At 43.3% G+C, this 16,395-nt stretch overlaps 2 protein-coding genes across 3 annotated transcripts in view; both read left to right on the top strand.

The window, feature by feature from the left end:
* Nucleotides 1–2,546: 2,546 nt before the first annotated feature.
* LOC306921278 (THO complex subunit 1-like) lies at nucleotides 2,547–4,334 on the top strand (the record flags this gene model as incomplete). Its single annotated transcript, XM_079498387.1, has 1 exon — nucleotides 2,547–4,334. One exon carries the CDS (start codon nucleotides 2,547–2,549, stop codon nucleotides 4,332–4,334), a length of 1,788 nt encoding a protein of 595 aa, XP_079354513.1.
* Nucleotides 4,335–12,321: 7,987 nt separating this feature from the next.
* Nucleotides 12,322–16,395, top strand: part of LOC306921752 (protein jagged-1a-like) — a 41,494-nt gene continuing 37,420 nt past the window's right edge. For both annotated transcript variants that reach the window (XM_079499037.1, XM_079499036.1), the window contains exons 1-2: nucleotides 12,322–12,478; nucleotides 14,305–14,613. In XM_079499037.1, coding sequence (XP_079355163.1) covers nucleotides 12,407–12,478; nucleotides 14,305–14,613 — 381 coding nt within the window. In that variant the 5' untranslated portion in view covers nucleotides 12,322–12,406. The remainder of the gene's footprint in view (nucleotides 12,479–14,304; nucleotides 14,614–16,395) is intronic.

Here is a 16,395-nt window from a genome sequence, read left to right as displayed (position 1 = left end):
AAATGTATTTTTCAACCCCCCCATATTTTTTCCCCATGAATATAGTGATGCCAGAAGCAAAACCAAGATATGAACAGATGCTGCAATGACCACCTAATAGCTACAGTACCAGAGGTGGCAACAGAAAAACAAAATACAATTATCATCTTGGAGGGATAACATGTTTACTTTGTTTAATGCTTTATTTTATACCTTGTCCTTTGAAAATGTCATGCAAAACTAAAACCTTTTTATTTTTTTTAACTTACTTTCACTATAGAAATTCTGTGTACTGTGTACAGATGTAGTATGTGCAGACGGACTCTGCCGTGTTCGCCTCATTTGACAAAACAAAGAGATACTTCATCTAATGGCCTCCTCTTTCAAACACAGAGATACTTCATCTAATGGCCTCCTCTTTCAAACACACAAGAATGAACTCAGCATTTGTGCCCATTTTTCCTCCCCTCAGCTCACTCTATTCATCTGTGGTCATTTTAGGGTCACAGAAATATGTGTCACCAGAGGTGATCTGCAGGATTGAAATAATTACAAGACAGTGTCCTAGAGTTCTTTTTTTAGGGATTCTGTTAAGAGTAAGGGCCGATTCATACTCCTATTTTACCGCTGTAGTGCCGAAATGATTTCGGCTCATCAGAAATTTTCAGTAGCACCGAAGAGCCGACTTTAGGACGGTACCCGCCCCCCGAACCTCAAATGACGTCACATTGTAGGCTCTACAGAGCCGAACCGACTTTTATTCGGCTCTAAAATAGGAGTATGAATCGCGCCTAAGACATACTCATACAACTCATACAACGAAGACACAAATATAAGGCGAAGACACTGACTGGATTTTAAAGCATGAATGATTATCAATATTCAATAATATTCAATCAAACTATGCACACAATTAAATTGTATTCATTTAAAAAAGTAGCAGATTGACACTTTAACCTTTTGTGTTTTTTCGTGAATTAACACCCTACTTGATCATATACTACAGTGTCACACCAATTTACAATTTACAATTTAGGCATTTAGCAGACGCTTTTAATCCAGAGCGATTTACAGTAAGCAAGAACAACACATGTTAATACATCAAGTAGGCCTACATAAAAATTGTCAGAATCATACGTAAGCTAAGATTCTAATATCCGTTTAGTGGAATAATGATATATACTAAAGAGTGATACAGAGTGAATCTGCAGTTCTGATTGCAATGGGAAGTGCGTTTCATTGCATCAAAGGTAGCAGATCCACAGACCTTATTGCGACCGAAGGTCGCAGATAACTATGAAATCTTGCGTTTTGTCACATAACCCACAATTCCCGTCACTCTGTCATGAAGTCGCAATTTCCGTCACACACCCCAGGCAAGCCCCCAGGTAATCGTGACATCACGTGTCATCAGCCCCCTGGTCACCCCAGGCAAGTTAGAGCCCGCTGCAGTGGTGTCCGATCCGAACAGGCGTGTATATCCATATATGAGGTTTCTGCACTAGTCTGATGTCAGTGCTGGATATCGCTGTTGTCTCCATATATGGAGCTCTAGGTGAAATAATGAAGGCTTTCAAAAAGCAATCTCTACCAGGCATGTCTTCATAAACAAGTCAAGCTGGAGACATACAACAATAACAATCAACTATAGTAATAGAAATCCAACCAGAGGATAGAGATCTCAACAGGGCCGGAAATTAAGGTATGGCTCTACCTGGACCCCATTTTTGTGGCCCGAAGCCCTGCTTGGCACACATTTTACGCCTGAAAACTTGCCCGAAAACTTGAACAACAAACAAACAAAAAAATATATATGTGAAAACGTGAATTTAAAAAAAAGAAAACAAATGAAAAAAAAGTTCTATACATGGGCATTCCCAGCCGATAGAATCCCTGTTATGCCCATATATGGAGATCCTTGACTGTGATCAATATTAAAGCCATGGAAATGCCAATATATGATCATATTGTGACAGTCTCTACTTGATAACTACTTGCCGTAAAGGTCACAGTTAACTATGGAATCATGCATTTCCCGTCAGTCAGTCAAAATCCCCATACACCGGGAAAGGTTCATATATGTGCATGTGGATAAATAGGAAATATATGTCTCTATATAGCTTATGCAATTTATATTTCCATGTGGGGGGTGTGTCAGCTAGGCCGGGAGGTAACAGGGGGTGCATGGCCAAAAAGGTTTGGGAACCGCTGATAATAGTATATAAATCAATAATTAAACAAGAATATAAATTGAATTTCAGTAAATAATTTCAGTAAATAATAGCAGAAGATTCTCCAGGTAAGCCTTGGGTCCTAAAATGTCCAGTGAGGCGTCAAGACGTCAAGTTGCACTCTGAGTTTTATGTTTCTATATTTGGAAACATTGACAATGCCTGTCGGCCAATCACAATGCAAGGTCGGAAATAACTCTGACATCACACCACCAATATACACCTTTGCAGCATGTGTTTTCTTTCAGTTTGCACAGGTTCTTTAATGGAATCAATCCATGACATGACAGAATGACATCAGAAGTATTAACATCCATGGATCCCTCAGCAGGGAGTATGTCAACGCTCCTATTTAATTTTGTCGACGCTAAAAACAAGTTCACCACGTCTGTTACGAATGCTCTGGCAGAAAGAAATACCAAGCCTTTGATAAATGATTTCAAGCAGATTTCCGGGAACGAGACCGAAAGGAAAACTACACTCGATCAAGCGCTGAGGGGAGTCCTGGGAGATCAGATTATCGAGCAGAAGGCAAGCTGCGAGGACTATCTGTCTCTCATCAAACTTAGCATTGATGCAGTCACAGAAGGCATCTGCTCTGCTGCGACTCCGTTCCTCCTGTTGGGAGACATACTGGACTGCTTGCCTCTCCATCAATGCGAAAAGATCTTCTCTTTCGTCGAGGAGAACGTCTCGACTTCCTTTATCAACGGGCAGATTTCCTTGTTGAAGACATGCAACGACCTGTTGAGGAGGCTGTCCAAGTCTCAGAATACGGTGTTCTGTGGGAGAATCCAGATTTTCCTGGCTCGTCTCTTCCCTCTGTCCGAGAAATCGGGCCTCAATTTCCAAAGCCAGTTCAACCTGGACAACGTCACAGTGTACAACAGGTCCGAGCAAGTGCGCACCCTTGGACAAAACCACAAAGAAAAGCGAGATGGAATGGATAGAAGTGACGAGGAGGAAGATGAGGATTCACCTGCACCATGTTTGATTCCGATTGACTTCAACTTCTACAGGAAGTTCTGGAGCCTGCAGGACTACTTCAGAAACCCGGTGCAGTGTTATGAGAAGTTTCCGTGGCTGACGTTCCTTAAGTACTCAGGTGAGATCTTGGCAGTATTCAACAGCTACAAACTGGACGATATGCAGGCCTCTAAGAGGAAGCTGCAGGACTTGAGGACATCTGATGGAGAACGCGTCTATTTTGCCAAGTTCCTTACCAGTGAGAAGCTGATGCACCTGCAGCTCAGCGACAGTAACTTCAGGCGGCACATTCTCCTGCAGTACCTTATCCTCTTCCAGTACCTCAAGGGCCAAATTAAGTTCAAAGGTCCCAGCTGTGTTCTCAGCGACGACCAGAACACGTGGATCGAAGACACGACCAAACTGGTGTACCAGCTGCTGAGAGAAATCCCCCCCGATGGAGACAGGTTTGCCACCATGGTCCAGCACATCCTGAAAACTGAGGAGAACTGGAACGCTTGGAAGAACGACGGATGCCCAAGCTTTGTCAAAGAGAGAACAACAGTAGACGGAAAACCCAAGAGGCCCACCAGGAAAAGACCGGCTCCGGAGGACTTCCTGGGAAAAGGGCCGGACGAGAAGGCCTTCATGGGCAACGAGATGCTGAGCACACTGTGCAACCTGAACCATAACAACAAGGAGGCCTGCCGGTCGAACAGCGTCGAGTCTGCACAGTCACTGGATGTGTTCTTTGCGAATGCCACCGAACAGGCCGACCCCATCAACATGGTGGAGGACGCGTACAAGGACGTGCAGAATGCGGAGTTCGGCTGGCGAGCGCTGCGGCTGCTGTCCAGACGGAGTCCCCACTTCTTCCAGCCCACCAAGGAGAAGTTCAAGAGTCTGCCGGAGTACCTGGAGAGCGTGATCAGCAAACTGACCAAAGAGCTGCCCGCAGAGGAGGAGGAGGATGTCCCCTCCTCCGAGGTGGTCAAGACGGGAGAGGAGGAGGAGGAGGATGGCGTTGATAACGGAGATGTTATTAAAATATATAATTCACACACTAACGAAGATAAAGAAGAACAAAGTGTGAGGACAGAAGAGGACAAAGAGTGTAAACCGGATACGGTGTCACTGATAGAAGGCTCGACCTCTTGAGAGAGAGTTGTGTTATTGTTCACTATTCATTCATTTATTCCCTCAACTTTGGAACACTCACTAGCTTCACCGTACTTTTGTTGAAATCTGTTACACCTTTTGAAATATTACCTTTTTAAACTTTTTATTTAGGCTAATAACTCTGCAGAGGTATAGTTGGGTATAACGAGGTCACATTTACTCGGTTACATTTTGCTTAAGTAACTTTAATGTGACATAACTTACCTTTCACTTTTACTCAAGCATAGCTATTTCACATCTTTGGCTACATTTGTAACTAAATATACTTGTAGCCAAAGATCCAAATACGCTGTCTGATGCATCAAATACTCCGGTAGACGTACTGCACTAAAGACTCTGATAAGGGATACTGCACTAGGTATTCTGATCCTGGGTACTACATTAATGTGAGAAATATTCTGGAATTTACTTCCATGGCCTACTGGCAGCGTGCACAAGACATTTGGTTCAGTGGTTTGTGAGACATCCTCCCTCCTTGCCTTGGACTGGCAGAGATACTGTTGCTGTTGGGTGGAAACCTTTTCCAAAGAAGTGTAATGATGGAAAGTATTTTGAATGAATAGCTTAATTAATGAATTGCTTAAATAATTGAAAGTGCTTATACCGGCAGGTTTTATACAATGTGTGTGTGTGTGTGTGTGTGTGTGTGTGTGTGTGTGTGTGTGTGTGTGTGTGTGTGTGTGTGTGTGTGTGTGTGTGTGTGTGTGTGTGTGTGTTTTTTAGATTTTAGCTATATATAGCAACTTAAGAAGTTCTCAAAAATAGCTGTCTTGAAAAATCTTGAATCATATTTAAGAACTTATATTTTTGAACACAAATCTTCACTTCTGGGCCAAGATGGGGCCAAGATGGGGGGTCCGCAGCCAAATACATATATAATTTCGGGGTCCTTGGCATGAAGAAATATGAGAACCACTGATTTTGAAGGCATTTTGTCTTGGTGGGTTAAAGCTGCACTGTGTAACGTTCCTCTTCTACCCCAGATTTGAACCCGGTTTCTTGCGCAAGTGCTGACATTTTTACAATTGAGCTAATAGGGCCTGCCTGCATGTTCAGGGGATAAATTGAACCTTTGACCATGTCAGATCCTGTGTCTAGGTGAGACATGACCTTTGACACAATGTACAGTAAATGTCTCAATATTATATTGCCATACAGACTGGACAACATTACACAAAAGGTTACATAGTGCCACTTTAAGAGAATGCATATACATTCCTCTGAATACAGACCATTTAGCAGAACAAGGTCTAATGTTCTCATCATCAGTGGCAGTAGAAATTCCATAAATAACAAATATGAATAATTAAGAAGTAGTGTGTAGTGAAAATAGCCCATGTACAAGCTTGCAATGTTAAGCGATTTGCCTGCAGTGATGGAGGAAAACTAGTTGTTTGGCTATTTACAAAATAACTAACTAAAGTTTTCAACTAAATGTAGTGGAGTAAAAGTATAATTTGGATCCGAGATGTAGTAGAGTTGAAGTAAAAGTAGGCCCTATTGGAAATTGGAAGTCCAGTACTTGAGTAAATCATGTACTTAGTTACTTTCCACCACTGGTTTTCATCTTGTTTGTGATGGAAAGTCAAAACACAAGGGGGGGAGGGCTGCAGTCAGTACATGAAACGGGTGAATCATTAAAGATAAGCAGCATGCGGGGAACTCCGATTGGCTGCAGATTAACCTACTGTTTCAACGACCCTGCGGTCGGACACACAGAGGTCACAGAGGTCGGAGACAGAGGGGGTGCGTGGGAACTTTTCACACAGCGGAGGAGCGGAGGGAAGGCATCGACCTCGGAGATCACAACGCGTTATTCGTTTACAGATAGACGGCAGGCACACTGGGTTTTTTTTTTTAAAGGTACAGTAAAAATGATATTTTGTTTGTTAAAAGTACGTTTTAAATAGCTCTATATTGGGATACAGATCATTGCTTTGGAGTTCAGGGTCTCTCGAACTCTTTATCAAAGTGAAAATACATTTTCAGGCCAGGATAGCAATTTGTTTTAAGATATTTTGGGGGGCTTTTATTGATAATACCAGTGGAGATTGACAAAAAACGGGGAGAGAGAGAGACGGGGAGTGACACGTAGCAAAAAGTCACCCTGTCAGGCTGCATTAGAGCATGTAGTATATTCACCTGGACCGCTATAGGCCGGTAACATGTCATTGGTCCTGCATTAGAGCATGTAGTATATGCACCTGGACCGCTATAGGCCGGTAACATGTCATTGGTCCTGCATTAGAGCATGTAGTATATGCACCTGGACCGCTATAGGCCGGTAACATGTCATTGGTCCTGCATTAGAGCATGTAGTATATGCACCTGGACCGCTATAGGCCGGTAACATGTCATTGGTCCTGCATTAGACTCTACTGCATACATTACATGCTCTAATGATTAGAGCATGTACTGTATGCACCTGGACCGCTATATGCCGGTAACATGTCATTGGTCCTGCATTAGAGCATGTATGCACCTGGACCGCTATAGGCCGGTAACATGTCATTGGTCCTGCATTAGAGCATGTATGCACCTGGACCGCTATAGGCCGGTAACATGTCATTGGTCCTGCATTAGAGCATGTATGCACCTGGATCGCTATAGGCCGGTAACATGTCATTGGTCCAACCTCCCGTTAGTCAGACCATAGCCTCGGAAACCCCAAAGTTTTTATTTCCAGGAAGAAGAAAAAAAAGTCAGACCGTTAGTCAGACCATTAATAACACCCAATTAATATCCCAAACCATAACCTAACCCTAACCTCACAGGAAGCCACGGGTGATTTTGAACCCGCAGCACAGGTGAGTCTTAACCGGCCACGCAGGTCTGACTAACGGGATGTCTGCCAGCGTGCGCCCTGCCAGGCCAGGGTACCAATTTCATCAGGGGAGAGAACTCATACATACAGGATACATGGAGGATAAACAAGTGAAATTGGAAGAAGTGAAAGAGAATACTGTACTCGTACGTACTGTACTGTACGCCTCCAGTGACGCTGCTCAACAGTGCCACCCAGTGGTATTAGCGAGGTGTTTCATGTGTCCGTGCTCGGACACATATCCGTGCTTGGCTATAGCACCACTCCAAAATGGAGATACCTAGGTTTCTTCCCGACTATAACTGGTTTGAGCCGGGATGAATGTTTGCGTTGCTCAGCAGGGAGGTGTCGTGGCCTCTGGGAAGTCACTGTGAATCCTGGGTAATAGGTGTTTTATCATAGTGCACCAGTAGAATCCAATTAACAATTTACTATAATTGGGTGATAATTAACAATTATTATCCTGATTGGGAGTCTCTCTTCTCTCTCTCTCTCTCTCTCTGTCTTTCTCTCTCTCTTTCTCTCTATCTCTATCTCTATCTCTTTCTCTCTCTCTCACACACACACACGCACGCACACACACACACACACACACACACACACACACAAACACACGCGCACACACACATGAGGGACACGATCAGTCCTATATCAGTCACAGCGTCATAATCCACCATGAGGGGATGGGCCTTTGTTACAGCTCTCTGAGTGTCTCGAACGCACGCACGCACGCACGCACGCACGCACGCACGCACGCACGCACGCACACACACACCACTAAAAGATGAATAATCTATTCATGGGGGAAATAGTCCAGCTGCTCTAATTTGAGAATAAAGAGCAGCCACCTTTGTTCACCTCACACACAAGACACCAACCCCCATTCACACCTCCTCTCCTCTCCTCTCCTCTCCTCTAGCTCGATCCTCTCTCTCTTCTCTCACATTGCACAGCTGTTAATCAAACCAGCTGTAAGTAACCACTGGTTTCTGTGTCTGTGTGTGTGTGTGCACGTGTAAGAGCGTGCAGCTTGTGTTGAATGTGAATTGCAGATGTGATCTATTGCAGTCCCCCCCCCCCCTCTCTGGAAATCATATAGTCTGGCAAAATATCAAACGTTATTCCATCAACAGCCTCCTTGTGCAGAACGATCCGTATTACAGTTTTTCATTGTTAACACACAACAATTAAAAACTTGGCATAATTTGCAGAACCTTCACTTCATGTACCTAATCGCTCGACATTTGCACTACATCACACTCCCTTATCTGCATTAGACTCTGACATTTGGTAAATATAGCTGATCTACAAGCTCACAACCACTGTGTCCGTACGTGGACAAAATGTGTGTCTGTGTGATGTAACTTGTCCATCATGGCAAATCTTTGATTAAAAAAAATACACTACAATGACTACATACATAAAAAAACACCTTTTTCACATTATAATGTTCTTATTTTGCTAATGTAATGTGCAATGAAAGTACTAATTGACTGTTAATGACTACTTGTAAGACCCAATTATTGAAATCCCAAACACAGTATACTTCATGCTCCATCGATGCCTGTATGCAGCCAGTATACAGTGACTACTTGGACCATGTTGTATTGATGCCTACATGTATGCAGCCTGTATACAGTGAATACTTTGACTTGTCTTGGACCATGTTGTATTGATGCCTGTATACAACCTGTATACAGTGAATACTTTGACTTGTCTTGGACCATGTTGTATTGATGCTTGTATGCAGCCTGTATACAGTGAATACTTAGACTTGTCTTGGACCATGTTGTATTGATGCTTGTATGCAGCCTGTATACAGTGAATACTTAGACTTGTCTTGGACCATGTTGTATTGATGCTTGTATGCAGCCTGTATACAGTGAATACTTAGACTTGTCTTGGACCATGTTGTATTGATGCCTGTATACAACCTGTATACAGTGAATACTTTGACTTGTCTTGGACCATGTTGTATTGATGCCTACATGTATGCAGCCTGTATACAGTGAATACTTAGACTTGTCTTGGACCATGTTGTATTGATGCTTGTATGCAGCCTGTATACAGTGAATACTTAGACTTGTCTTGGACCATGTTGTATTGATGCCTGTATGCAGCCTGTATACAGTGAATAGACTTGCTGGTCTCCAGGTTTTCAGAATAGGTAGAAGACTCTAATTAATGCTGAACTTCTATCACTTTAAAATATTTAGCACATTGGCATTCCATTGACACTTTAGGCACATTTAGGGCTCCAGTGGGTCTGTGCCTTTCTGTAGCTTATGTCTGTGGCAAAAACAAACTTTGACAAACTGTCCATCACAATCTGGCACAGTAATGACAACCCCTGCTCACAATGAGTTGCAATTTTTTGCCAAAGATATTTCGGGTAGACTAGAGGGAAATGACAGATGCATGGCTAAAATGATCAATTACGGTATACAGCAGCAAAGCTTGATGCAATGTCTGTTTCGGTTTAAACTCTTCTGCCTGTAATTAAGAGGCAGACGCTAAATGGTTCTTTGTGTGTGTTTTGTGGCATATTTGACGGTAGTGTCCATGTGTGACGCCACTTCTAGGTTCATTGTGAACTTAGTTGTGTAAACACACACCACAAGACAGCATGCATATTCTATCTTATACATATTAAGAAGGATGCGTCATGCGTCCCGCCCACAAGCGCTACACCGGTGGTTCTCAAAAATTTTTCATGTGAAGGACTCTCAAATTGATTTGGCTGTGCACCCCCGTACCCCCGTACCCCTGTGCTGTGCACCCCCTACTAAAAGGTTTTCTGGCAATGAAGATTTTTTTCCCCAAGAGATACCAGATCTACAAGCCCATATAAAAAAATACAAATAATAATACAAATAAATAAAGAATCACACTCATGTGAAGTGAGGGGCGCCAGACAATACCAAGAAACCTGCGTACCAGTGACATCATCCATCGATGGGGAATCCAAGCTAATAGAAACTGCAGGCTTTGGCTTTCTATTCCTGGAAAGTTAACATGCTATAATGGAAGCCATTGTTCTTGCGGAAATACAAAAAAAATCACACCCATGTGAAGTGAGGGGCGCTAGCTCTTATCATCATATATCATCTCATTCTGGCCAATCACAATTTGCGTCCTCACTTTTCCGTCCTCACTTTTCTGTCCTCACTTTTTATCCTCAATACGTACTTTGCTCAGCCAATCAAATCATCGGTATGTGGTGATCAGCCAATCAAATCATCGCTATGTGGTGCTCAGCCAATCAAATCATCGCTATGTGGTGCTCAGCCAATCAAATCATCGCTATGTGGTGCTCAGCCAATCAAATCATCGCTATGGGGTACGCACAAACACACAAAGCTGGGCATAGGATGGGCTAGCGACTAGCGTCCCTCAAAAATGAAAATAAAATGTTTGAAATCTTGCTAAAAATATAGGCCTATAAACAATGATGTCACTGGTAGGCGGGTTTCTGCCCACAGCCATCCTATGAGACACAGACCAAGGATACAAATTGTGCCATTTTATAATGAACATTTGTTTGATTGATTGATTGAAATATTTATTAACAGTTTGCAGAATTACAGTACATTTCAAACACCAACTCAATACAAAGACCGTTAACTGTGAGTGGACAACCCAATTAAGCATTACACCTTGTTCAATTCATCAAAACATTTAGAGACGTACAAATAGACACTTCTTATATATATATATAGTATATATATATATATAGTCAAAGAGTGAGGACCAATTAAATGGATGACCTATTTCACTTTATTTTAATAACATGAGTCGATTTGTATCTTATTTTATGCTGTCTGTATGTTTTTCTCTTGTCTGCGGGCTGCAGCCAAATGCATACAAGTCGGGGGTCCTTCCGTGACATGAAAACGTTTGAGAACTACTGAAATAGATGGTTAAAACTGTTACACATTTTAGGGGAACCCGTGGAACCTCCTCGATGACCCCTGGGCTGGGGGTCACCGGACGAACCCCCCAATGCGCTACACTCCACCCCCATAACAGCATCTCCTTGCTACACACTGAGGCCCAATCCCAATTGCCTCCCTCAATCCCTGAGCCCTGAACCCTCATTGACTTTAGTGACGTCAGCTGTAAGTGCTTGAGGGTGAGAGGTTGCAAGGGATCCAAATTGTTGTGAAAGGAATGGGACAGCACTTTGAAGATGAGTCCGCCATTACTTTGCATCACTTTATAAAAACTGTCCTTATTCACAGTCAGTGCCTACATGACATGTCTATCATGTCTATTTTAGTATTTAAGCTGATCGTTTTATTATTAGTTTCATAAATACACTTTCCTGTGTGATAGGGGTTGTAATATTCATATATAATAATATTCATTATACATTGCATTTCCATATTCTTTGCTCATTAGTCATTTTGTCATCATATTTCCCTTATTATTATTATTGTTATTAAATATATAGCCTATCCTTCCATTCCGTCTCCCTTTGAGAACAGTGAGAAAGCACTGTTGTGTTTGTTGACATTCTAACAGCGATACATAACTAATTTGCATACTTAAATGATTGACGTTCGGAGGATCCCCCTCATTCCCCTGGTAACGCTATGAACTGTGGGTAATTTCTTTGCCAAAGTCAGCTAAAGTCAGCATTGATGCTGACTTTGGCAAAGGGCACATAAAGGGGCGGGGCTGAGCCCTCACTGACTTACCGATTTCAAATGGGACATCCCTCAAGCCCTCGCAGACTTCACATGAACGCGCAGCTAAGTCAGTGAGGGCTCATTGAGTCAGCAAGGGAGTGGATTGGGATTGGGCCTGACACTCCACCATTCCCTCATGAATATTAAGGACCTCCTGTGCCCCGCCCCCTCCTTGTGAACTTGTGTTGAGGCTCTCTCTCTCTCCAGTCCAGCAGACTAGAGCTAGAGCAGTCATTCTCACAGACGAGAGACACACAGACGCACTCGTAGGTGCATTGTTGTGGCTCACGGCCATCAGAAGAAACATAATAAAAAGAAGAGAAGACGGGACAAGGAATAGGGGAGTTTTTTTCTTCTTTCTTTCTTATTTTTTTTGCACTGGAAAAGCCGAGCTCTTTTTTGTACAAAGTGATCGTGCATGTTGTGGCCAGCGGTGGGACGGACGGGGGTATTTAATATCTGCACAGACTGCACGGGACGGGACGAGTGGGACTTTAGAGTTAGACTGGTCGGCCTGGGAGAGAGGAGCCGACATCATGGTCCTCCAGAGCAGATGTGTGCTGTGTGTCTCTACTCTGCACATGTTACTGCACTGTCTCTGGATACAGGTACGTGACGCGACACACCTGGAGACAACAGAACAAAACATACACACACCGGCCAGTGGTTTTTCGAATTTGCTGTGATTTTTTCCACAGAGAGTAAGCGAAGTAGGGTACATGCAGTAGCCTACTTGATAGTATCTGTACTTTAATTACTAGAGTATTTTTTACTTTTATTATTATTATTATTATTTATTTGTTTTATTAGTTTTTAAGCTTGTGAATTTCACTCCACTGCATTTCTAGGAAGGGGCCCCAGCCCAAACTTACAATAATATATTCTGAGATATAACCACTTAAGCCCTATTTAAAAATGGGTGGGGGGATTTTAAAAAAAAACACAGAAAATTATGTACAGCATTGCATTGATGCAAAACAAAGACAATGCACTTCCTAATGTACGTTTAAGTAGCCTACTTTTAAAAAGCAATTACTCTTCCAGTACTTTAACTCAAGTAAAATACAAATTTGAGTGAGCAACTTTCACTAAATATATTAGTAGTTGAGTAATATTTGACCAGGAGTATCTATACTTTGACTGAAATACTGAGGAGTCGGCTACGTCCACCACTGGACCCCAGGAACCTGAGCAGGCATAGTATAGCTATTACACATTCATCACTTTCAGCTTTTCAATTTATTATGAAACAAACATCACACTCTAGCAGTCTAGCCTCTCCTGTTTCTGCAGCATGACGCAGCTATAGCTTGATGCACAAGTAAACCACTGACTCTAGTACAGTGGTTTTCAACCCTTTTCATATCAAGGTACATTATTTATTTAGTATTTGAGCCATGGACCACCGGCATGTGATTTTGTCCACAATTCCATGCTGTATTGATGTACCATGAGGCGTTATTCTAAATAACAACTCTTCTACATTCTCTAATTGTGTAGACTTCTTGTAAATTAAGTAATGCAGATGTTTAACAATAATTTAACTCTTAAGAGTGTAAAATTAAACTGGGTCCACCTGACCACTGGTTGAAAACCACTGCTCTAGTATGTCACAGGGACTTACCCCTAATCCAACCCTTGGTGCTGAGTGCCAAGCAGGGAGGCTTTGAGTCCCATTGGTATAGTCTAGTGTGGTCTGACCCAGAATACCAAACGAGTTGCCCCTTTACCAACTCGCACCGGGGGTACAGCCGGCGGAACTGCGCAGCCTGGTATTCCTAAAGTAACCTATTAGTAAATTATGCTTAAACGGTTAAACCTAACCTTATTCCTAACCTTAACCTCAGTAAAACTATATGCCTAAACCTAACCCTATACCTAAACTTAACCCCAGTAAAACTATGCTTAACCCTAAACTTATTTATTCTCAGTAAAACAAAATAATGAATACAAGAACCGCAGCATCGAGCAGTCGGTGTGAGGTCGGCGGAAAAAATCGAGGGGCGAGATGGTTTAGGGGCGACCGTTCCTGATACCCTGACCCGGCCAGGGAATTGAACCCTTGAACTCTCAGTCTCGGACACTCTAACCACAAAGCCATTCAATACAAACATCCATCTAACACAGTGGTTCTCAACCTTGTCGGGCTGTGACCCCTCCCCACAAAATAATCTTATTTGAACTGACAAGTTCCCCACCCTGACAACTAAGCACTTGGAATTATTGTAGGAGTTGAGGCATTACATTTTGTTTGACCCCGGTTCCACAGATCTACAAGCTCGGCTATAATATTTGATTATTTTTATGCTGTACTAATGATCTTCTTTCATTAAAACATTATTTTTTTTGGTATTAAATTGTCACTTTACTGTCACCTGGGGACGCCCCACAACCCCCACCCAGTGTATCATTTTCTGTCTTTGTGATCCACCAGGTGGGCTCATCCTCCGGACACTTCGAGCTGCAGATCCTGTCCATGCGCAACCTGAACGGAGAGCTGCGGTCGGGCGCGTGCTGCGACGGGGCCAGGGGCTCCGCCGGCCCCGGCTGCGGTGGGGACGAGTGCGACACCTACTTCCGTGCGTGTCTGAAGGAGTACCAGCTGAAGGTGATCTCGGCGGGACCCTGCAGCTTCGGTTCCGCCAGCACACCCGTGGTGGGGGGGAATACATTTAGTTTGCGCGGCGGTGGAGCGAGGAGTGACAGGTCCCGCATCGGGCTGCCGTTCAGCTTCGCCTGGCCGGTGAGTTGAAAACGTGTTTTCCTATTTTAAATGACCTTTTGATTTGTTTTGGTGCCACGGCCTGTGCATGGCTGACCCCTGAGGGCCCTTACTTTCACAAGACATGGAATGATTGCCGGCGTTGTGAACTGTGATACAAAACAATTTTCTGACTTGCTGATGGTAACAGTGGATTATTAGACAACTGGTTCTCAAAGTGGAGTCCAGGGACCCCGAGGGGGTTTCACTACTGGTTGGTTTTGGTTCGAGGGGTTCCCGTGCTAAATGAGGATCATTTTAAACACTTATTAGGCCTATTACATCTTTCGACTATTTGAAAATAGCCGATTGCTCGTGCTCCATAGCACATTCTTGATAGATTATATTTAGTAGAGAAGTCTACAGTAGTGAAACCTGATCTGAATAGTCATTCTCGTACATTCTCTCATTGTCTATAACCCCCTCCTCAAGGACTCCTGGGGTCTGAGAACCACTGCTCTAGTTAGACAGATTGCAGTCTTGTGGTACAGAGTACACAGACCTGCAGGATTCATTCTGGGCATGTAGGAGATGAAGGCTGCATTTTTTGACTGAAGCTGTCACACTGCAAAACACGTGACTCCACACTGTAGGAGTGTGTGTGTGTGTGTGTGTGTGTGTGTGTGTGTGTGTGTGTGTGTGTGTGTGTGTGTGTGCGTGTGCGTGTGCGTGTGCGTGCGTGCGCGCGCGCGTGCGTGCGTGCGTGCGTGCGTGCGTGCGTGCGTGCGTGCGCACATGTTTGTTTTGTTTATTGGTTGGTTTTGGCAGTAGGGTTCTTCTTACTCTGTTGGTTTATCTTGTCAACGTGATAAGAGCATCAGTAGGTTCGTTGACCTTGACATGTAACGGTTACCGTAGACACAAAGGACACAGCATTGCAGGAAGTATCACTTATTTCTGTCTCATAAAGGTGAACATTGGGCGCTCGGATTGGGTGGGACAGGGCTATCCACCTATCCACCAAGGCACCAACACCCTGCAATGTCTATGCAGTTTTACTCCAACCGCGGTGCGTCCTCTATTGGACACGTTCAGGAGAGGAAACCGGTTCTGTATAGTTCACCAGTGTAAACAAATGTCGTGTATACATCTGTAGTTTACACTGGTCACTGATTGGTTACAAACAAAAAGGTCTACTGACATTATTTAACTCACTGGTTTAACCCAGCGTGGCATCTGGGCGACCCCTATGGGTTCTTGAGGGGGTTCCAGAGGGTCCCCAGCTAAATGATTGACAGCTAGGAAACAAATGGACCCTTACAGGTATACTGAGGCTTCCTTTTCCACCAAAAGAACTTTGATTCTAGAACTGGTTCCATTTTAGATTCTTGGAACTGTGCTTTCACAGAACCGGCGTCTATTTTTTTGTTCCAGTTCTGAACCACCTTATAGGGTTCTGAACCAATACATTTTCAGTGGAAACACTCTGTGAGAGTGCCACAAATGGAACCACATTGACTGTTACGGGTCCATTTGGTTCCATTTCTCTACACTCTCAGACTTAGCTAAGTTAACACTGAGGACTTTACGTTACATGTAGATTGGGGTTCAAGTAAGAGGGGGTCTAATGCTTATCAAACTGGGGGTCTTTGAATTTAAAAAGGCTGAAGATCACTGATTTAACCAGACTAGATTAGAACAGAACAGAACAGAACTTTACATTTTATGTTAGTTTAGTTACATGGCTAAGGGACTGTATAGATAAACTTAATAGAGTCATAATGAACAGTAGCCGGGCGATGCGGCCATGGTTGTTGTTTTATT

Source organism: Electrona antarctica, assembly GCF_951216825.1.
Source record: "Electrona antarctica genome assembly, chromosome: 4".
Taxonomy (NCBI): Eukaryota; Metazoa; Chordata; class Actinopteri; order Myctophiformes; family Myctophidae; genus Electrona; species Electrona antarctica.
Note: the sequence above shows the minus strand (reverse complement) of the source record. Positions and strands in the feature narration are given on the sequence as shown.